Here is a 21,873-nt window from a genome sequence, read left to right as displayed (position 1 = left end):
TCAAGACAGCGAAGGAAACACAGATAATCGATCCATCGACATCACCTGTGGTTGAATTGGGGTTTGCTGTCCTGCTCTCTCTCGTTAAAATGCTCGTCGTAGAGAAGATAGCGATGAGTAAAATACTTCAAACACAGTGAAGCTATCTGTAACCTAGCTATTTTCGTTTTCACTTTTGCGAACTTTTTCCCTCCACGATGTTTTTGAGCTTGGTAGCCATTCCTCCTGTTCTTTCGCGCTTTTCCGATAGTAATCCGAGCACTTCCGGTATATTATCGATTCCCTACTGTTTGTTTCGAATTTCCGGACCGGCCGTTGACAAATATCGTGGTTGTGTTTACAACTGAAGTAATAAGTTACTAGAATTTTTACTTCTGACATGCAAAGATGTCTTCAAAAAAAGCAAAGTGGAAGAATTCCGTTGAGAAAGCAAGGCGAGTATCACAGGGTTCATCGGCACATTCGACGCGAAAGAGCAGTATTATTGGGGAAGAAACAAGTGCTAATGAGCTGGAAGAGTACCTAGAAACTTTGAAGAAAAAGTCTGGAATCAAATCTCTTTGGAGAGGAGACAGTTTCGATCGAATTGTCCGTGATGAGGAAGACAAAACTCCAGATATTTCAATTTCTAGCATAGAGGATGAAGAATTAGGTAAGATGTCCGAATTTTAAGCTTATAAAGCCGCTTTGATCTCTCGTTCAGTTCTCCGCAGACGTCATCTTCGTTCATTTGGTTCTTTCTACTTTAGCTCTCTTCTTCAGCTTCTGTGTTTGTTCTACAGAATTATTTTAAGACAAAAAACAACAACAAGGTCGTTTATGTAAAGCAATGTTTGAGCAACAAATGGGCTTCTTCACCAAGAAACCAACCTTGTTCCCAGTCTCCAAACAACATTATTTTGATGACATCAGATTGCTGCCAATTAGGCTTAACTGGAAAGAAAAGAAAACTGACTTAGACTGATCCATGATGGTGGGCAATAACAGTGATGAAACAACTAACTGGTAGACATTATTATCCAAAAAGATCCTGTCGTCCAACAAGTCATTGAACTCAAGGTCCATTGCAAGGGGAAATAATAGTAGGTCGTGCATATATTTGACAGTCAATAAATATAAGTTTACTGTCAGATTATTAATTTTGTTCTTTCTAGGTGAAAGGCTTCCATCAAAAAAGGCACATGTTGATGATGATGATGATGATGATTTCAAGGTTAATCTTCAGATGTTCTCGCGATCACCATCACCAACAAACGGTGACTCCTCTGAAAGCTCAATAAACCCAATGAAAGGATTGCAAATGGCTGAATTTGCTTTTAATGAAGAAGAATTATCAGACAATATATTAGCAAATAACAAACTGGATGACAAACTGAAGAGCTTAACTGTTTCTGATAAAGACGTCAGGTCAGTTATCAATGATTTGTCGGAACCTGCTGAAGTATTGACCGAAGATGAAGTGGAGGAGGAGATAGAGGAGGATGTTGCTGAAGAAGGTGTCGCAAATAATAAAAATACTGCAAACAGACATAGGAGCCTTTCAGATGATAATAAATCCCCTCCAAGATCTGTTAGTGACACTGAAAACCACACAAGCAAACACGAAAAAAGTCCTACAAAATCACAAGATTACACAACTGACTTTTCCTCTGGAAGTGAGATTAAAACCCGCAGTGATAGGTCAATTTCTGAGACTTACAGTGAACAAAAAAGTTCAAGGTCATCGAGATCTTCCAGGTCATCTAGAAGTTCAAGGTCATCACAAAGTTCAAGATCTTCACGAAGTTCAAGGTCATCTCAAAGTTCAAGGTCAACCAAAAGGTCAAAATCAAGTGACAGGTCAAGGTCAAGGAGAAGGAATTCTGATTACAGCAGGAGCAAGGTATTGAATTTTTTCATGCCAATGCCACTCAATGGGCCTGTGGTAACAATGCCAACTGGTATATATTAGTTATGCAACGCTTTTGAGTGGTAGACCATGGAATATCCCATGAGCCACTTGTATTTTTCTGGGTAACACACAAGCCTATATATTATATTCTATGGTATACCATGAGAGAGCATTGCATAACCATTTTATACCATGCCATTGAAAATACAGTGGCCAAAACAAACATTGCAACATATGCCTGGTGCATGATGGGAAGGTTGGATGTAATACCATCAAATATACAACAGCATTCCTGTATTCTGATTGGCTGTATTTTCTATGATATGGTATTAAGAATGATAGCTCATTGAGCTGTCTCATAACAGAATTGCTTCTTAGGGCGTGCTTATCATTTGTCACTGAGAGAGAACTGTTTGAGATGACCATTGAACATTGGTAAGAGTCTTTTTTCCAAAATCAACAAATCAACCAAATGAGATGGTGCTTACCATTTAAAATTCAGTTTTCCCTTTTTGTTTTCCAATAATGAGTGAGCGGAAACTAGGAAATTGAGGAAATGGTACCATAAGGAAATTTCTGACATTTTCCTTTCGAAAAAGACTGGAGTACCTACGGATTGATCTGGAAGTTAAGTCTACAATAGATGTGCAAAGTGCTGATTGGTTAAATCGAAATGAACATTGACTCAACCTAGAATGCTAGCAATTCCCCTTTGGTCAGTCCCATTTTAGGCAATTAAGCAAGCATAAAGTTGAGTGGCAAGCAGCATATGCAAAGCCTGCTTATATATACCAGCCTCGAGGCTGGAATGTGATGGGACGCAAGTCCATCTCTGGGTTACCCCCCAGCATACCCATCTATACACCTGGGTGGAGAGAGGCACTGTGTCTTACCCAGGAACACAACACAATATCTCTAGCCAGGGCTTGAACGTGGACCACTTGATCTGGGGTTGAGTGCACTAACCATGAGGCCACTGTGATTTCCAGCAAGCAACATAGCCAAAAGAAAAATAGATTTATCTCCCCTCATACCATCTTGGAACTTTTGCTCATAATTTGTGCTGCTCAACTTTTCACTCACTCACCCCATCTTTTTGTCAGAACACAGACCGTGGTAACAGGTACAGGTGTGACGTCGGAGTCCAAACAGCACCTTCAACTGAACAGTTTACCATACCACCAGGTAACCATGTAGCAACATTTGATTTATTTACAATTCCACCAAGCTAACATAGCAACAGTTTCCACATCATCAGGTGACCATAGTAACAGTTCACAGTACCACCAGGTGACCATGGAAATGGTTTACCATACTGCCAGGCAACCATAGTGATACAAAGTTTACATGTAAATATTACAATTTAAGTTTTCCATTCAACATGGTAACCATAGTGATAGTTTGCCATAGCACCTGGTAACCATGGTAATAGATTGATCAACTGACTGACCAATTGGTTGATTTCCTCAGGCCTTGGTGTTGGCATGGCAACAAGTGGCCCACGACTCGGGATGCAGTATGTTGACCCTTCACCTATAGCAACACACATAGTATCACCAGAAGCCATGGAAGGTGAGTTGGCATGCTGTTTTCATTACCATGGTTTTTAGAGGGGAATATGTATCTATTTCATGCACCACAAAGTTCTTTGTTGCATGTCTTTGTTTGTGTTTTTGGCCTTGGCTGTGCACCGTTGTGTGTTCGCATCTGTGTGAGGAACTAACCAATAAAAACGTTTTGGTTACATAATTCATGCATAGTGTATCAGCGTAAAATAAAGATTTGGGCACGGTCGTGGACCTTGCAGCATAAATCTTTTCATCTCTGTTTCCTTTGAAGTTTTGCAAGCTTCAGAACCATTCTCCTCTATTTACTATGCTTGCACCAGTTAGCTACTGCCTTGGGCACTCTTGAAAGCTTGGTAACAGGGGTAAAAATTAAAAGAAGTAATCTTATTTTATCCATGTCGCGTCTCTGATTGGTTGGTTTGACGCTGCACGGATCTGCGCAACCTCGTTCCCAGGTTCTCTGTCCTTGTCAACGACAAGAGAGGCAGAGGGGAGAGAACGTGGGAGCGAGGTTGGGATCTGCGTTGAGCTACATCATCACTAGTGGAAATTTTTATCGCGCTAAAGTTGCATAAGTAGTGACCTTATGGAAGAAGCGGTACAAGTTTACAAAGCGATACAAGTAAATTCCGAAAGATGTGACTCCCGGAAAGTTGCGACTCTCCGATTATAGCAATAGGAAAGAGCTTCTATTGCCGAAATTGAGTAGGGAACTATACGGTGTCCTTAGTTTTTTAAAAATTCTAAATGTTGAGGAAGGTTGTTGTTATTCATCGTGGTAGATGCAATAATAAAGTGTATTATCGTTCGTCACACGATGTAGTCACTTTAAATGTAGATCGCGACGTTTCGATCGGCGTCGACAAAACCTGGATCGGACCGGATCGGATCGGATCACGGACCGGATTACGGATCGGATCACGGAAAAAAAAAAAAAAAGTTTTAAAGAAAAAAAATCAAAAACAACCCCTAAATAAAAAATAAAAGTGGAAAACTAAAATATGTTTAATGAAAATAAGAATCCCGAATTTGACGCAATGACATGTTAATTACAGAGAATGACAAGAGGTCATTTAAAAAGCCACATAAGCGCCTAATTTACGACGAATTTAAATTGTAATGAACAGGCAGATGTAGTTATATTTGAACGTTAGTTGGCTCGAAGCTTGCGTGAACCTCCCATTCTCGTTTTTGAAATTGTTATCAGTGGCTAATTCTCGGCTACATTTTCGTGTCAGATGTGAGCGTTACAGTTGGCGTTACAGCTAATGAGAAAACTTACGTGCGAAAGCTTAAGGACATGACTTGTTTTGAACGAGCTACGTCACGATTTGCACATCTTGAAAAAACTAGCCTAGTTTTTCAAGTTCGTCATTTGCAATCCCCGTTAATCTTTGCCATCCTTAACGATCCTCATTCCGTTTTGATTTGTTCTTGCCTCTTAAGTGTTTTCTATCCTAGAGCACGGTCATTTTAAGGTTTTATTCTATTTAAAGGCAACTCTTTACGACCCTAAAAATAACTCTAAAAATCGTCACGTAACTCCTAAAATGTTGTTTTTTCTCGGGTTGCGTTATCGTTCACACTATCGATGTTATTCCTAGAATATTTTTGTAAAACAGCTATATTTCCCTTGAAATACAAATGGTTTGTTTCGTTTTATTCCAGTGCGAAATATCGTATTCCAAACTCACATCTTGTAAAAGTATAGACTTGTCTCAAAAACGGAAATTGTTTGAAATCATCAAGTGTTTAATGTTTTAGTGTTTTTAGTTTTTGTTTCTATTCATACGTTCGTCCTATTATTACCATACTGACTCGTTTTATGACAGTTTACCTTTGATGCAAGTGAATACACGAAATATCATTTATCTGAACTGCGGAGAAAAATGTGAAGACATGATTGATCATCGCAATCAAAACGCAACAGCCTGAAAAAAATTCATCTGTGACTAGCTCCCAGTTGGCTTGATATTATAAAAGAATAAAGGAATATCACACCTGAATTAAATAAAACGTTCTGCTCACAGTAGTCACTCAAGTGCAATTTGCTCAACAAAATTTTGAATTTTTGCCTTGATCCGATCCGTGATCCGATCCGTGATCCGGTCCGGTCCGGTCCGGTCCGATCCTGGTTTTGTCGACGCCGCGTTTCGACTGCTTACTGCTAGTCTTCTTCAGGCGATAAGGTCGACTGATTGCACGGTATCATTTATATCACAAAGGTCAGCTGTGATTGGTGCATTTCGATCCTCCTATTGTTCCATTGTTCCGACGAGTAACTGTTCCCTCAGTGGTCAGCTGAGGGGAACAGGTCAGGGAACTGACCGTGCAATCAGTCGACCGTATCGCCTGAAGCAGTAAGCAGTCGAAACGTCGCGATCTACATCTAAAGTGACTACATCGTGTGACAAACGATAATACACTTTATTATTCTAAATGTTGTTTCTGCTGTTCATTATCAGCTATGACAGCGTATAATCCTGCTATAGTGGCGTTAAATAACATGTTACGAGAACAAATCCGACTAGTGGAGCAGTTTGTGGAGATCAATCAAAGAATGTACGAGTCGTACTCCGCTGGAGTCAACGGTAGCTACCGATACACGACACTCGAGGACACGCAACAGGTAAGAGTCAAACACCCACGCAGAAAAAAATTTGCGCGCGACTGTTCATGTGTGGAAAAAGGGAATATGGAGTTTTCTAAGTTTTCACCTTTTAAAAAAAAAAAAGGATGCAAATTGTTCGCAACGTGTCAAACTGCCGTATGTTTCCTAGCTCTAGCAAGTGAGAATACTGTTGGTTTAGCTGATGCCTGTAAGACCACACTCAGTGGCGGATCTAGGGGAGGGGCTCGGGCCCTTATTTTGGGTTAAAAAAAATCGCAGGAGGAAGAAAAGCCGGCAGGGCAGGAAACACCCCGCTCCCACACCCCCCTTCTTAGCTCAAGGTCTTGATCCGCCACTAACACTAACACGTTTTCGTATGAAAACATATAAATAATAATAATAATAGCGGAGCTCCGGCGGTCCGAAGGGCAGCCAAGCGGAGCCCCATACTCATACAGGAAAGAAAAGGAAACCCATGAGTTAATTTTCTCATTGTTATCATGGCTAGCGGTATTGCTCGTGGGCGCGTACGCACGACGGCGACGACGACGACGGAGTCGCGCAACATGGCGGCCATACTCCAAATAATAGGAGGACAGAGACATGTAGCCTTGGTTTACCGTGTACCTTTTTGATATTGGACATCCATATAAAGATCAATTGACACCTGTCAAAACAAGGTACCTGCTGACCAGTATCACGTAACCATATCGCGGGCTCAAGTTCACAGCTCATTGAAGTCACCTGGTTTTTTTTTAGTTGACCGCTGACCAAGTGCTGGTTTTCGATTAGATCGCGGGCTCACGTCCTGTTAACGTGTTGAAAACAGGGCAGGATTGTTTGGAAGCTGGTTAACGCTAACCCAGGATTAAAAGTTAATCGAATTATAACTTTTTTTCTATACAAATGTTGTTTTGCTGCTTTGTTTTGTGTATATGGTGCTTATTAAAGCTCAAAACAGAAGGTCAAACAATATACAGAAAACCTCACCGCAAAGTTACACGAAATCGGAATTCTACCTTTTCATGGGTTAGCTTAATCGGGCTCTGAACAACTCGGCCCAGGAGCTACGCTTTTAGGCTGGCCTAAATCTATATATTAGACTTTATTTATACTGATAAAAGGAAAATCGGTCAGTCAATCAACGAAGGTTGATTAACTGGTATTACTCGGTGACCAGAAAACATACTTTTTGATGCGTTTTCGCCTATCCCCACTAAAACGACAAACGCGGATGAACACAGAGGCTTTGGTGTGGACGATTGGCGAAAACGAATAAAAAAGTATGCGTTTTCATGCGAAAACGCATTAGTGTGGTCAGGTGAAAACAAACCTAAAACGCTAGTGTGGGCGAAAATATTTTGCTTCGTTTTCGTTGAGACGAAAACGGATACTTTTAAAAACGCATTAGAGTGGTCGGGGCCTTGAATGCAAGAAACACGGTTCTTATGTAAAAATGTACTTAAGTGTTTACATCCTGTATATGTAAGAACGTGTGATTTTATTTTTCTTCAATATCGTAGTCTGCATGTTTTGTTTTTCTTTCCGCAGTTTATAAGGAGGAATCGACCAAAAACTATTTCCTACGAAGAAGCTCTGGAGCAAGTGAAACAAGAACAGAGATAACAAATGAGCAAAGAAAGTTATTTACATTGCAGTGAAACAGCTCTTAAGAAGAGATTCCTTTCGTTATGGCCACAAGAAGATTGTTTCTAAAGAACAGGATGTTGCAGAATGGGCTTGAAAAGAGAAGATGAATTTGAAACAGACTGTTTCGTGGAAACGGAGAGGAAAAGAGAGAGGGTTGCTAAAACTGTCTTGTTTATGAAAAGCGTGAATTTTGAGGGTGAATTTTCATTGTCATTATTAATTTTCACCACGTTATGTCTACGTATTCTACTGCAGAATACAAATTGACATTGGGAGGAGGAAACATTTTTGGTTTTCGTCACGTTTGTTGAACTATTTTCGATAGTGTTTTTAATATGGAAAGACTTGTTCATCTCTTGAGTGAACCAGATTCTGAACAGGCCTCACTGCGAAAAGGCTGTGTTCAAAAATGACATTAAAATGTGTTCTTAAATGACATTTTCTCATCCAATTCCATTCATTTTATTTTAGCTTGCTGTTTTTGTCAAACAGTAAGTGTTTACTCAATGGAGTACGTTCGCGATATTGTAATTTGACATTTATTTTGACACGGCGATGCTTTGCGATTTTCGATTTTCGATTTTCTAATTTCAATCCTACAAACCAAAGGAAAGCGAGTTGATTTAATAACAAAACTGATTTTGTTTTGCTTTAGAGGATCAAAGATGGACTGACATAGGTTTCAATGGAAGGACAGTTCAAAATTCATAAAGAAATAACCTCAGTTGCGGCATTTTAATAGATTAAAGAGTTTCCGTTTGTTGAAATATGTTTGCATTTACTCTGTTTTCACGAGAACTAATTATTGCATCTTTTATCGATGTTATGAAAATTTCCAGCGCTTATTAATCAACGATTTTTTTTTCCTGAACTTTGGAAAGTTTAGCTTTGCTTTTGAGTGGACACAAAGCGAATTTTCAAAGGCAGGATTCTTGATGTAGAGGCTGGGCGTTAGCTCTAAATTGTGGATATAATTTACAATTCAACATTCAAAGTTTTTCTGTATTGAAAAATTGTTGATAATACTCACACAAACACTGTCTATATTTCACATTAGTGATAATTTTGTTTTGCACATTCACAAGACTTCTTTGTTTCTCAGGACATAATAAACTTTTGTCTCTATTTAAAGAAATAAATCCCCTCTAAACAAACGAAATAAAAGAATTATGGAGGAGTATTGATGGCACATTTTAAACAATGATAATGGAGGTGTGAATCTACATTTGCACGTTGCTTAAAGTAATTATTTGCCAAGGTCGCTATAACGACTACTGAAAACAAACTCTGGCGACCTCTGAAAGATCAGAATTTAAATTCAAACTACGGGAGGGCATCTACTGTCGACGTTTGCTTATCAAAACAAAATTGAGACAGCCTTTGTCTTGCATTTTGTTGGGTTTATTGATCTGATATCGACGAAATTACACAGATAAGAAGCAAAAATGAGCACAGAGATAATCAAATCGGACGTGGAGACGCCGAAGGATAGTAAAGTGGACAAGGCAGCGAAGAATTTAAAACCAACCAAAGGAAAAGAGCTCAATCCTGGCGGAGCAAACAGAACCCGACCACCTAGCACCGCATCCATAACACAGTCAATGGCGACATCATTTTCTAGACAAGATGGACGACGAGGACCCGAGGTAGCGATGGAAAACACTTTCAAAATGACACCCGATAGAAAGTTCCCAGAAGGCGACGTCCGTTCGATACTGAAGGAAATTTTAACGGAGAGATTAACGGCAGCCAAATACGATGCCGACCAGTGCAGACAGCTATCAAAGTCGATATCGGACACAGTGAAAAACCGAGTGAAGGATTTGAACATTCATCGCTACAAAATCATTTGTCTGGTGCATATTGGTCAGCTGGGGAATCAAGCGATGCGAATTGGAAGCAGATGTCTCTGGGATACGAGCCATGACACTTTCGCTTCGTTCGAGTTCAAAAACTCATCTCTGTTTGCTTCAGCAACTGTGTACGGAGTTTATTTTGAATAACATACTGTGATCTGTTTCACTCTCAATTATTGATTCACACTGATTCATTTACAGCTCTAAATATAGAATTCTTCGCTAGTTTCTTGTACAATCACAAGTTACGACCATAAATCTGTAGTGTGTTAATTAAATGTACGACCGGTTGAAATAATTTATATATTTAAGATTTGAACGTTAAAATAGTTGCGTCGAAAGCGTACTTACTAAATTTTTAATATATAATTAGTGAATTGTTTGTTTGATTAGAAATAAAACAATTCAAATGATCTCATTAGTAATTGATTAGTTTATCTCATTCCAGCAAGGACTCGTTAAGTATATAATATCGACACCTTTTTCAACCACTTCGGAGATTTCTTAACTCTCCTGCCGGCATAAAACCACCCATAGCGTTCATACGATCTTTCTAAATACAAATATTAGCTGCCCGGGCAGAGATTTGCCGATAATCTTGCATCGGTTCGCTCGAAGGGGGGATGGCAGCTCCACTTAGAAACCACTAGCTACTCGGAGGGTTCAAATCCCGCGTCTCGCTACTAATTTTGTCTCAATCCCGCCACCCCGCGCACTCAGAACGTCTATCCCGATCCCGCCTGGTTAGAGTCGCAGTTCTCCGCGTAACGTTATTTTCTGTTTTTCATCCCGCATCCCGCCATCAATTTTGAAACAACCCCGCATCCCGCTACTGCCAAAGTATTGTCTATCCTGCATCCCTTCGTTAAAATTTCTGTCATACCGAATCCCGCCTCCCATTTCATTCATCCCGCATCCCGCCAAACCTATGTTTATTTCGTGTCCCCAAATTAGTATGGGAGTTTTCCAGGCTACAAGGCAGTCTCAGACAACCTACTTTTAATTTCCCGGGGGAGCATGCCCCCCCTGAACCCCTAGAGGCTCGCGCCTCCGGCGCTCGTTTCGACCGTCTCCTCGTTGGATCGCACCCTCCCGCAAAAAGACCTGCTTACGGGCCTGCTATCTACCCTCTAATCTAAGAGCTGCCAAGAGAGCTTGTGCGCAGGTTACGAAATCGTGATCTTGTACAAGAAAAGACGACAAACAACTTCAGTGAATACACTTAAAAATATCTCGTCGCAAAAGCTTTTGCTAATGGAATTTGAGGAATTGATTACATGTATACGTTGCAAAGTATTTCACGTTTTCAAACTGTAATTCGTGGCGTTCCTGTGACAGCAATTGTTTCTTCTCAAATCTTTATGGCAAAGAGCTTAGAAAGTTCAAGTGTAGTGTATCAAGAAGTTTCTCCACCAACATAAATTAATATTGTGAAATTCACCGAATAGAGTTACTTTCTTTGATTTTATTCGTTCTTCTCTTTCCTTAAAATAGTTTTTGGAGGGAATTGCCTTCAGTTACAACTTCATTACAACTTCGCGTCAAACATGAAAAATAAGAGCATTCAGTCTCTCCTCGTAAATTAGACGTTCCTATAAAAAAGTGTATATGTTGTCTTCGACATTTTCATCGGTCAAACTAGTCCAGAAAATAAAACTCTACAGCAATGCTGCGCCACACATTTCAAGAAAATGCTGCCCGTGGCCGTACTCAGTTTCTAAAGGGCTCCTGTGATTTGCTGTACGCTCTTTTGCAAAATCTAAGCACTGTTGTCGATTTTTCTGTTCTAGCTGTCTTTAAGCTTCCTAAAATCATTCTTAAAATAGATTACGATGCCCAAGCAGTTCTGTGAAGTCTTGAAGTCAAATACCATGCCATTGATCTTAAACTTTTTCCGATGAAAACGTGATTTATACGAGCTACGAATTTCCTGCTATTCAATACCGTCAAATAACACCAGGATCCGGCTCATTCTCCATATGAGCAAGTCCTCTCCTGGGGCGACTTCCACTCCCAGCAACTACACAACGCTTACGCAGACAAAAATACCACAAGGCTGTGACGAATATCACCACGAGAAGCGTGACAAACACTCCCAGGAAAAAGCCACCAGTCCCGGATACTTTGGGCTCTCTTACAGTGGGGCACTCGGATGCTGTGACTTGGCAGCGTGACAATTGGGTATTGCCACATGCGTGACACCATGATTCAATGTCACGCACCGCAAGCGAGTTTACAAGTTTAACAAACTGATCTAGAGAGCATGGGTCTTTGCATTCGGGAATGCTGTATTTTGTCAACGGTTCCTGGTAATGCAAACAAAAAAAAAATCCTAACATGAATTACATGGTTTTACATTGTACAATTGTCATGTGTCGTTCAGCAGGGTTATTTGGGTGGTAATGGAACTTACTCTTGTAAGAGGAAGGGGAGAAGCGATGTGCGACACTCAGATGGCATCTGCCAAATAGGTCAACCATTTATGAGACATCCTGGGGGGGGGCAGTACTCCCCATTAACGGCTTATACGGGGAGGCTCCGCCCAAAGGGGGTACCTTTTTGAGGGTTCAAGTATATACACAATTGAAAAGGGTAGGAATTTCACAAGTTGAGGTATATGAAAGGGTAGGGCAATCTGCCATTTAGGTATAATGTAAATTGAAACTGAAAAATAATATTTGTTCTTCGGTTAACATTTCTTCTGGTAATGCTTGACATTCTCCTGTAGTATTGTTAATTAACTTCATTCCAAGGGTTTAGAAATGGAAGCAGTGTTCTAAAGTAGGTATGTGAAGAAAGGGGTAACTATTTTAAAAGGTATAAGAAATGAGTACCTTTTCTGTCAACGTGGTATACAAAAGTGTAAGGGGTTGGACATCGGGTGTAGCCTTCCTGTACCAAACTTTGTAGAGTACCCCCCTCCCCCCAAAAAAAGAAATAAGGTAGGGAGGGAAAAATGAAAAGCTGCTGCTCAACTGTAAAGGAAGGAGAATATTTGAAATAATGGGAATATGAAATATGAGATGTGGAAGCCTAATGAATAGTTCACTCTACTAAACTGATGGTCAAGACTTAATAACCACCTGGTGGGAAGAAAACACATCTACAGTCAAAACATGAAAGTAGTTGAAATCTTCAACCAAATTCATGGGAAAATGTCTGAAAATAGTAGCTTCCACACTTACCTCTAAACCATTCTTGAAAGAAAACTGAACAACAAACTTGCCATTGTTAGAATCATGTAGTAATTCTAAGAAAACTAAGGAAGCATAATATGGTATTCTTCTCAAAGGACTGTCAGACATTTTGTTTACACCAAGTGCAGAAAACAGAGAAAACATTGTTGGATAATGGGCAGAGTAATACAGCAGCTGAAAAACAAGACAGAAGGAAATGGGATCAGTAGTATTATGGACGATCATTGCCAAGACACCAGCAGACATCAATGGATACACTATAAATCATCTGAAACTTGAGTGATACTCGATAGTGCAGCAGATCAAAGAGATATGAAGTGTGCAAATGACAAAAGAACTTTGATGCATCGATCACTGTTTCGCACTTTGACAAATGTTTGTTTCCAAATGAAATTAATTTCCTTTATGCCTTGTGGTGTGTTGTTAGCAAGCCAGAATCCTGTCCAACAATCCATTGATATCCAGCAACATCAAGCCATGAACCTGATATGGCCAAAATCAAGGCCAAATTCGGGTACAGTAAATGCCTAATCAGGTACACTTCTAAGGGATCTCAGGCTCATTTGGTCTTGCCATGGGAATTTTGGCTCTGAACGGCATGTTGACAAAATGTGAACCATGATTCAGTCCAGCTCGCCTGATATGCTACTGAAATGCCTAAAGGTCGGCAGACATGAGGGAACTAGTCTCTGCTACTAGTCCCCTGAGGAGTTTACACGAAAGGACTGGTTGCAGTTACTTGTCCCAGGAACAGTTCACACGAAGCGTTTTGAGGACAAGTCGCAGGGACTTGTCCCAGAAATTCAAACCAATTTGAATTCACAGGACTAGTCACAGGACTAGATTTTTTGGCAAAAATGGCTGGTTCACATGATGGGACTTGTCCCCGCGACTTGTTGCAAGGACTAGTCGCAGCCACTAATCCCCTCGTGTGTGCCGACCTTAAAACTATGCGATTAAGTTTATGGTCATTGATTCACAGTCTGCCAACTAGTACAGTGGTGAGAGCATTTCAACAAACACAACATGGTCCAATTAATCAAGGGTATACTTTGGTCACTTGTACATGCCATGTGGACCTGATGCTCAGAACCACTGCTTTGTCAATTAAGCAGCTTAGATCCACATGGATGCAAGACTTACAGTGCAGGTTGGCGTTATCAAATGATTTTAACACACCTTTCTCTTGCTTTTCTTTGCTGCGATCTCACTAAAACTTGAAGCAATCTCATTGGCCAAAATCCCGCCACCTATGTCGCCAATCATTTCCTTGCTGTATTTATTGTACTCAACCCAGTCTGCGAAATAAACTACCTTTCTCCACTGCTCGTCAGTTATGTTAAGATATGTATGGTTATACAGTTGGTGAAGATGGATATAGTCATACCTGAGGTAACAGAAAATTACAAATTAAATATTAGGTTATTATCATGAAACTCAGAAAACTGTGAATACCAGAAATACTTATAGAATGTTGTGTAGCAAGTAAAAAGCGAATTAGGCATGAGAAAACTAAACTGCAAACAGCAATGATAATTAGTTTGTGGTTTTGAGGTTTCCTCATGTGTCCTGAACTATTATGACCAATCAGAATCAAATCTAAGTGTTTACAGTTTTCTGAGATTGACAGTAAGCCAGTAATTAAGGTGAAACTGAGTTTGCAGCTGCAGCTTGTCACTAAATAAATCAAGGACCCATTTATTAATACCTGGGTGGGGCGGGACACTGTGTCTTGCCAAAGAACACGACATGATAACCCCAGCCAAGTCTCAAACCTACATGATACACCACTTGAACTGGAGTTCAGGGACCAGTGTTTCAAAGGGTGAGTAATGCTATGCCGCCAGAGAAATTGCTATGCAGTGGATAAATGTTGGCAAAACAAACTACGCTATCCACTGGATAGTGATCTACCTGGTGGATGGCATTATCCACCCTTTGATTTAACTGGGGCCAGCACTCTAACCAACGGGTCACAAATGCTTATTTACCACTATTTAATTATTGCAAAGTAAACAGCAGCTTGCTTCAATGTCTTACACATTGTAGAGGTCTTCAAGTCCAATTTTCTCAATGCCTACAATGCTTTCAAGCTGTCTCCTCAATTCAGTGCTTTCACTCTCTTTCTTCTGAAATTCTGCACTCTTATAAAATGTATCAAGTCTTTTATTAAGCTCAGGGCAAGCCAGCCATCCTCTGAGAACTTGGTCATTCTCTACAGCAACTGTGTGAATCGGAACCTGCCATAAAGGAATAAATTGTGAATGATTAGTCATTTACTTACTAGCTTGGGCCATAAAAATTCTCACTCAATGGGGGAGATCTAGGGGATTCAGGGAGTTCAGTCTAACCCCCTAAATTAAAAAAAAATGAGACATTATAACATGCTGACTTGGCCTCAGAATGCCAGACATCCCATTTCTGAGGAACTCAATTTTAAAAAAAGTTTTCTGGGGAAGGATGCCCCCAGAACCCACAATGGTAGTTCGTATCTCAAGCCCCTCCTCTAAAATCCTAGCCTGTGAAAACAGCTGTCCTTCTTTGCTCCTGGCCCGAGTATCACCTGTTCAAGACCTCTGAAGGGATGACTGTGGACAAGTCAGACATATTAAGTACTAGAAGCAAGAACTGGGTTATTTATAAATTTTTTTGCATCCATTCAGTTCTTTTAAACATATACAGCTGTTTCGAAAAAGGTTACTTACAAAAGTACAAAAGTGTACACAACGATCCTTAAAGGTTCTTTGGAAAGTGGTTGTTAACTGCTGTTGATCAAAAGTCATGGTCTTTTAGGGGGAGGAAAGGAAAAATCATAATATGAGTATTCATAGTTTCACCTTCCTTTGCACTGGAACACTGGGAATTTCAAACAACCAGAGGTAAACTACAATAACTGCTACCCACAATATACCTTTAGGCATCGTCATATACATTTATACATTCTGTAGGACTTTTTACAAGCTTATTTATCATTGTGTCTAATTTTAAGAGCCATGGAGATGTAGCCCTTTGTTGGCATTGCATAGCTCAGTTTGCACTGATTATCCCTATGATAATTACTGTTTCTGAAGACTCTCAAGGTCTATTATTACTGCATAATAGGGACAGCAGAGGAAGGGACTTTAAAGACAGCGTTAGAGCGACATTTAAAATAAGAGAATATCACAAACCTGTTGTATGTTGTATGGGGAATAAAAAACTCCAGCATAAGAAACATTGAGACTTTGGTTTCTTGGTGGATAAAGTCCAAGTAGAAAGCTCAATGCACTGAAAATAAAAAGTAATAAAAATGTCAGACAATATTATAGTAGTTTTCCGTTGTTCAATAAATGGTAGTAAGTTCAGTCTAGTATTTATTATCAGTTATCATGAATGGGTTTGGCAAAGGGAGATAGGAGAGAACACTACTAAAATAAAATTTCCCTGACCAGATAAAGGCAAAGTGTTAAGTCCCAGTCAAAGGATAGCAACATTTCAATGCATGTTGGATGCAACATACTGCGCACATTTGGCTACCTTGTTACACTGTGTTCAATGTGACATGTTGGGTGTGGTTGACTCAAGTTTCAAACTGATCAAATTTGAGCCAACAATACCCAACACATCGCAACACGTCGCAACAGGGTGGCCAAATACACTCAGCATGTTGGGCCCAACAATGTTGCGATATGTTGCATTGAAATGTTGTGATCATTTGGCTGGCGCTTTAGATATTAATAGTAGCTCTTTCCAGCGTCCCTTTACAGCTGTCATCACACTTTTATGAACATGCCTTCTTTTGACCCTTTTACTCACCTTCTCTTTCAGCCACCCAATAAACCATTGAAAATTAGCCAGGGCGTACATGTATCCAAGTGTTTTTTTCTCACCTGTTAAGTGTTCTGGAATAGTCACTGGACCTCACATAAATATCCGGAGGAGAGTATACATCAGTCAGGAAGTTAACTTTTTGATAATGACTTTGAACAAAGGTTCCAGCTCTGAACATCTGGTCCATTCCTCTGATGGTCAGCTGACTGTCCATTCCTTCTTCAAATGTCTTGTGATCTTTTGTTAGAAGCATCCGACTTCCATGGCGTGATATCACCACTCCTTGCTGGAGTAGCAGTTCTTTGAGAAAAAGGGGTTTCATCAGCTTATCTTGTACAACTCAGTGAAATACCAGATCAGCAAAATTCCTGTTTCTTTGTGTCATAGGAGGTCTTGTTGAGGGAGGTGGCAGGGGGAGAGGGGGGGAGGGGGGAGAGGGGCTGGTGATGTATGGAATTTCCAATACATGTCCCCAACTGAATTTCAAAATGTGTTAAGTTATAAGATTTATGCGAAAGGTCCTTGGTGGAATTCATCACAATCCGTACCCCCTTCCCACACACACCTCTCCCCCCTCCCAAAGTACATGTAATCGCGTTTTCCGTCCATAATAGCGGTATTGGCTAAAATATGCATTCCATACTGTAAGCACTACTCGTCCGTGTACACAGGCCGGCTATGTACATAAAATGTACTAAAAAGCGAAATGTATCAACTTACCGGCATAAATAGTTGAGGAAAGTGCCAGTAAAATGAACAATTCTTTCTCCATGTTTATAAAGTGCGCAAACTTGGTGAAGGAATTCGTATTATGAACATCAGCTGACGAAAGAAAGAAAGGAACCGTAGGATACAAAGCCACTAGGCAAACACCACCAAGAAAACATCTTGGGTTGCACAGAATGTGCAGTCTCGTGGACAAAACATGTGGTGTGACCCCTGCTGACGAACCGACGTGACTCAACGTATTACGCAAGTGACGTCGCAAGTGACAGAAAAAAGTAAAACCAGCGGTTCCTCAGAAAGGAGTGAGAGCCTGGGACGAATATTAAAATAAGATGGCGAAGAAAGCAGCGGTAAACATGTGAAGATAATTCTACATTTCAAAACAAACACAGTCTTATCCGAGAAAACGTGCAAGGCTAGCATGGCGTTTCCGCTCCAAGGAGGGCAAGGTGGGTATGCTTGTAAGAGATGACGAACAGTTTCAATGAGATCGGGCTAGATGCGTTTTGTTCCTTTTCAAACATCCCGGGCGTTTTCAGCGTTTTGCCTAATTTGGTTCCCATAATTTATTTACACTTAAATGCTCTCTGTGATTATTGGCTCGATGATATCCTTCGAATCGGTACATAAATATTGATTTCACCAGCGTAGATATTTAGAAGTATAGTGATCGAGTCAGATCTAGCATATATTGTGAGATCAGAGTCCATCCGAGTAGAGACATTGATCTTCAGCCGTTTTGAAAGCACTCGTTTTTATTCGTTTAATTATGACAGAGTCACAGAATAGACAGATTCTCCAAGACCTTCAACAAAAGCGCCAGATGCTTTTAAATCAAGGCCAAGCTGGCACTGGAAATATAGGGTTAGTTTGGTAAAAATCTAAACTGTTGTGATGCAGATATTCTGCCTGATCAGTCAATAAAAGTAGCTGTAGATTCATATTAAAGATATAACTTACTACTTCACATTGCTGTGCTTTCATTTTGAGTTTGTTTTCAAATTTCTTTCACTTCCCGTTGGCTCTAAAAAATTGATTCTTGTTAATTTCTCAGGCCTAATCTTTCTACAAGTCGTTCAACGGGACCAGAAGCTTCCACATCAACATCTGTTCCAAACATTAAGCCTCATGAGGCCCCAGTAAGTGAATAAATTTTAAAGTGCAACTTTATTTGTAAAACGTGTGTGTATCTTCATGATTAATTATCACACTGTCCAAAACTGAAAGATGGACAGATAATAAATAAAAATGTTCAAACTCAAAGCTGTCACTTTTTGTTGCTAACCCTGTCAGGCAGGAGCTAGTGACTGAAGGAAACAGCTAAAATATAGTCGATTTTGAAGGTGACATCTCCATTAAAATAATTTTCAGTTAACAATGATGTGAATCGAGTATGATGTGACAAATTTGTATAATTTAAAGTTTGTACCAGAATTGGCATCTGAGTTGTATGAAGCATATGCACAAGGGAGAAATAATTTTAAAAAAATACAAGTTAGAGTGGACTCATATATATTTATTTTCTTACTAGATCATTCGTAACCCAACAGACATGTCAATAAGTCAGCGACAAGCTCTTGAGGTAGGTTGACATAAATCAAGTCAGAGCTCCCATTATTATGCACATGCCTGCATCTCATACATACAAAAAATGAAAAGGATGCACAGTTTTTTGGCAAAGTCCATCCTTGGGATGGAGGAAAAAAGTTCGGAAAATTTTTTGTAAATAGGCAAAGGACCGCTGAAAAGCAAAAAGAACCCTGAACTCTTTGGAACTGGGGGTCCCAAAGACCCTTAACTATGAAAACTAATGGGAACTCTCCAAGTTTTGTGAAATCTCATGGTGTCCCTCACCATTTTTTGGTTTCTGTCAGATTACTAGTCTATTATTCGCTTGCTAGGTTCTTAGCCAAAGAGAAAAGATACTGTGATAGGGAGAAAGGGATTGCCAAAACATTGGAGGTGGATTGTCTTAACGGTTGGTACATTGGCAGCCAAATTTGGATGCTGGGTACTGCAATAGTTAATCTGGACATTGGGCAGTACACTGCTTTGGCTTTGTAGCAGTGTGTTAAAAATAAATAAATAAATAAATAAATTACAATATTTAGAGAGGAAGCCACATCAACCTTAGCCGGTTTTCATTCGGGTCCTCTATCCTGGTCGAACTGGAATTTGGAGATGTTGGTTTTTATGGAGGGAGGAAAACCAGAGAAAAACCCTTGGAACAGGACAAGAACTAACAACAAACTCAGCTCACATGACAGCGGGCCAGAATCGGATCCCGGCCTTATTGGTGGGAGGCAAGCGCTCTCAACACTATGCCATTCCAATATTCATCAGGCAGTGCTTATCTCCAGTTTCAATAGCATGAAGTGACTGGGAGTATTGCCACCCTCCCTCCCCCCATGGACTGAAAATGCCAATAACTTGACCAAATATTAATAAATTATGGTACATTACTAATTAATACATTGTGATCTTTTTGGCTCTTTTCTAGCATGCAAATGCTACATCATCAGGATATTTCATATCTCAAGATTCTGCTTATGGAAACCTTATTCTGCCTGTTCTACCAAGATTTGAGAATGATCAATAAGAATTTTCGATATGACCATTGTGTAATTGACAATTTTCTTATCACAATCATTATGGTGTGGTTTTGACACTGGAAAATGTCATCATAGCTCCAAGTCTCCAATTCTGTGGTCAGCTGGTAAAACTGCAAAGCAAGATAGTCTCTTCTTAGCTGAGTGAAAGAAGCTGTCAAATTTGTCAGGTGGTGCTTTCATTATGCCAAACTGACCGGTCAGAGACCAGTGGGAATACTTGAGGAAAATGGAACATTTTCCAATCAAACCAGGCCAACCAAGAGGAATAGCTCCTATAAAAAAAACCACTTTTTATTCCTTTTCCAAATTCCCTACATAAGTTAAGAGAAGCAAGGCAATGAACCGCTTTTCCAAAAATGGAACAGCAAATTTCGATCTGAATGTTCCAACTGAAATAAGTGGACCACCTCCAGAAGTGATCCCCAATAATCTGGTTGGAAGAAACCGAAACGGCACTTTCCATTGGACTTCGGCCTGAAATATCCAGAATCTTTGAGATAATGAAAGCACCCAAGATTTGGTTAGAGCCTTGCAACTATATATACATACTAACTGTCTTAGCTATCACTTGTTTCTCATTTGAGAAAAGTTGGTTTGTAGGTTACTCTAAGAAGCAACTGTGTTCCAAAAAATATCCATACCCCCCACAGAAGGTTTTTGGTTCACTTCCACCCTACCCCCACTGGCAATTGCTGCTTGCCTTGATACATGTACTTTTCTTTAAATTATGTGCCTTTCAGACTCTCTGCTCCTTGTAATTTATAATGACCTTCCATAAGGTGGTTATGGATATTTTAAGGGCCTTCACTGAGAGTGGCATAAGTGAGGAATAATGTTAGTTTATTATTAGATCTAAAACTTATTGACTCATATCGGACCATGAAGACAGGCAAAAATTGGAGAGAAAAATCTGTGTGATTTTATTCCAGAACATTTATTATGTGTTAAAGCTGTAAAGGAATGCAGTGAAGAGGAACAAGTTTAATTTACAAGTGCCCACTTAGCTAGAACCATCAACACAGGCTCTTAACAACACAACACAATGTTTCTCTAAGATTACTGTAAGTTTCTACAGCAAATTCTCTCTTCAGGACAAAAGTAGTTGTGTATCTTTGTAAGGTACATCAAAATATTTATATGATGTTACTGTTTCTAAGTGGTTGCATTTCTTTCTTTGATGAGCAAGTTTCTTGCTAATCAATGTTAGGAATGTTGTGGTCACATAGGCTTAGTCACCAGTGAATCATCTACTAGGTATTACTTTATTTTGGCTTGCCGTAACGTGAATACGAGCATCTACATCACTATTTTGAAATATGAACAATATATATGTAGATTGTTAACATTATCATAACTGTAAGCCTGCAATACGGGCCTTATTTTGGAACAGAACATTTGATAAACCAGGTTTTTTGATGTGCCATCTTGGAATTGTAATCGGATGCTTGACCGGCAGAGGGTTGGTGAAGTGGGGGGTTGGGGGTGGTCTTCCCTTCCTCCTTGCCCATTTTTTTCACTTCACGTCTACTCCCGCAACAAATTTCCCTCACCCCAATCCTCCACAGTTAGCAAATCTAAGATGGCAGCCTAATACGAAAATGTACACTCACACGCTCAAAATACGCCTGCACTGCTGGCTACATAACTGTTAGCCAGTGGTCATCAACATTATAATTACACTACCAAGCCAAAATCAAGCAATAAATATTCATTTGTAATTACAACACGACTGATTGGTGACTGGGTTTAAATATTAAATATCCATTAAACACATCTTCTTCAATATCTTCTTTAAAACTTTTCTTAAGAAAATATTCTTTCTTTGTCAAGAAAAATGTAAAACAATCTAGCTCCCTTATAAATAGATAAAAGTAATTAATAAAATACTTCAATCAGGCTTTACATTAGAGTTTCAAAAATACCAAATCAAGTGTTTCTGTTTTGTTCATGTG

At 39.7% G+C, this 21,873-nt stretch overlaps 4 protein-coding genes across 5 annotated transcripts; 3 read left to right on the top strand and 1 right to left on the bottom strand.

The window, feature by feature from the left end:
* Positions 1 to 275: 275 nt before the first annotated feature.
* LOC145468273 (uncharacterized) lies at positions 276 to 8,894 on the top strand. 2 transcript variants are annotated; one of them, XM_081451961.1, is made up of 6 exons: positions 276 to 652; positions 1,155 to 1,882; positions 2,995 to 3,076; positions 3,362 to 3,463; positions 5,925 to 6,088; positions 7,622 to 8,894. In XM_081451961.1, exons 1-6 carry the CDS (start codon positions 388 to 390, stop codon positions 7,694 to 7,696), a joined length of 1,416 nt encoding a protein of 471 aa, XP_081308087.1. In that variant the 5' UTR covers positions 276 to 387; the 3' UTR covers positions 7,697 to 8,894. The 2 variants fall into 2 exon arrangements, with proteins under 2 accessions (XP_081308087.1, XP_081308086.1); XM_081451960.1 differs by lacking the exon at positions 7,622 to 8,894 and having other exon boundaries at positions 381 to 652; positions 5,925 to 7,611.
* Positions 8,895 to 8,993: 99 nt separating this feature from the next.
* LOC145468314 (dynein light chain Tctex-type 5-B-like) lies at positions 8,994 to 10,905 on the top strand. Its single transcript, XM_081452013.1, has one exon. The coding sequence runs from the start codon at positions 9,166 to 9,168 to the stop codon at positions 9,721 to 9,723; it is 558 nt and encodes a 185-aa protein (XP_081308139.1). The 5' UTR covers positions 8,994 to 9,165; the 3' UTR covers positions 9,724 to 10,905.
* A 116-nt stretch (positions 10,906 to 11,021) lies between these two features.
* On the bottom strand, positions 11,022 to 17,387 carry LOC145468278 (prostatic acid phosphatase-like). The gene is made up of 7 exons (XM_081451967.1): positions 17,304 to 17,387; positions 16,643 to 16,883; positions 15,944 to 16,040; positions 14,814 to 15,013; positions 13,953 to 14,160; positions 12,762 to 12,947; positions 11,022 to 11,882 (listed from the first exon to the last, which is right to left on the bottom strand). Exons 1-7 carry the CDS (start codon positions 17,353 to 17,355, stop codon positions 11,523 to 11,525), a joined length of 1,344 nt encoding a protein of 447 aa, XP_081308093.1. The 5' UTR covers positions 17,356 to 17,387; the 3' UTR covers positions 11,022 to 11,522.
* Positions 17,388 to 17,673: 286 nt separating this feature from the next.
* Positions 17,674 to 21,823, top strand: LOC145468321 (SOSS complex subunit C homolog). The gene is made up of 5 exons (XM_081452026.1): positions 17,674 to 17,758; positions 18,086 to 18,173; positions 18,364 to 18,448; positions 18,841 to 18,891; positions 19,810 to 21,823. The coding sequence occupies exons 1-5, from the start codon at positions 17,731 to 17,733 to the stop codon at positions 19,906 to 19,908; spliced, it is 351 nt and encodes a 116-aa protein (XP_081308152.1). The 5' UTR covers positions 17,674 to 17,730; the 3' UTR covers positions 19,909 to 21,823.
* Positions 21,824 to 21,873: the final 50 nt, after the last annotated feature.

This window comes from Orbicella franksi, chromosome 14, assembly GCF_964199315.1.
Source record: "Orbicella franksi chromosome 14, jaOrbFran1.1, whole genome shotgun sequence".
In the NCBI taxonomy this organism is placed as follows: domain Eukaryota; kingdom Metazoa; phylum Cnidaria; class Anthozoa; order Scleractinia; family Merulinidae; genus Orbicella; species Orbicella franksi.
Note: the sequence above shows the minus strand (reverse complement) of the source record. Positions and strands in the feature narration are given on the sequence as shown.

Coding starts and splice junctions, on each gene's coding strand:
- LOC145468273 (XM_081451960.1), top strand. CDS start 388: ATGTCTTCAAAAAAAGCAAAGTGGAAGAATTCCGTTGAGAAAGCAAGG. Junction 653..1,154: donor CATAGAGGATGAAGAATTAG/GTAAGATGTCCG, acceptor TGTTCTTTCTAG/GTGAAAGGCTTCCATCAAAA. Junction 3,464..5,924: donor ATCACCAGAAGCCATGGAAG/GTGAGTTGGCAT, acceptor GTTCATTATCAG/CTATGACAGCGTATAATCCT.
- LOC145468314 (XM_081452013.1), top strand. CDS start 9,166: ATGAGCACAGAGATAATCAAATCGGACGTGGAGACGCCGAAGGATAGT.
- LOC145468278 (XM_081451967.1), bottom strand. CDS start 17,355: ATGGAGAAAGAATTGTTCATTTTACTGGCACTTTCCTCAACTATTTAT. Junction 16,041..16,642: donor TATTCCAGAACACTTAACAG/GTGAGAAAAAAA, acceptor TTTTATTTTCAG/TGCATTGAGCTTTCTACTTG. Junction 11,883..12,761: donor CTTTCAAGAATGGTTTAGAG/GTAAGTGTGGAA, acceptor TTGCATTACCAG/GAACCGTTGACAAAATACAG.
- LOC145468321 (XM_081452026.1), top strand. CDS start 17,731: ATGGCGTTTCCGCTCCAAGGAGGGCAAG. Junction 18,174..18,363: donor GCTGGCACTGGAAATATAGG/GTTAGTTTGGTA, acceptor TTAATTTCTCAG/GCCTAATCTTTCTACAAGTC. Junction 18,892..19,809: donor GTCAGCGACAAGCTCTTGAG/GTAGGTTGACAT, acceptor GCTCTTTTCTAG/CATGCAAATGCTACATCATC.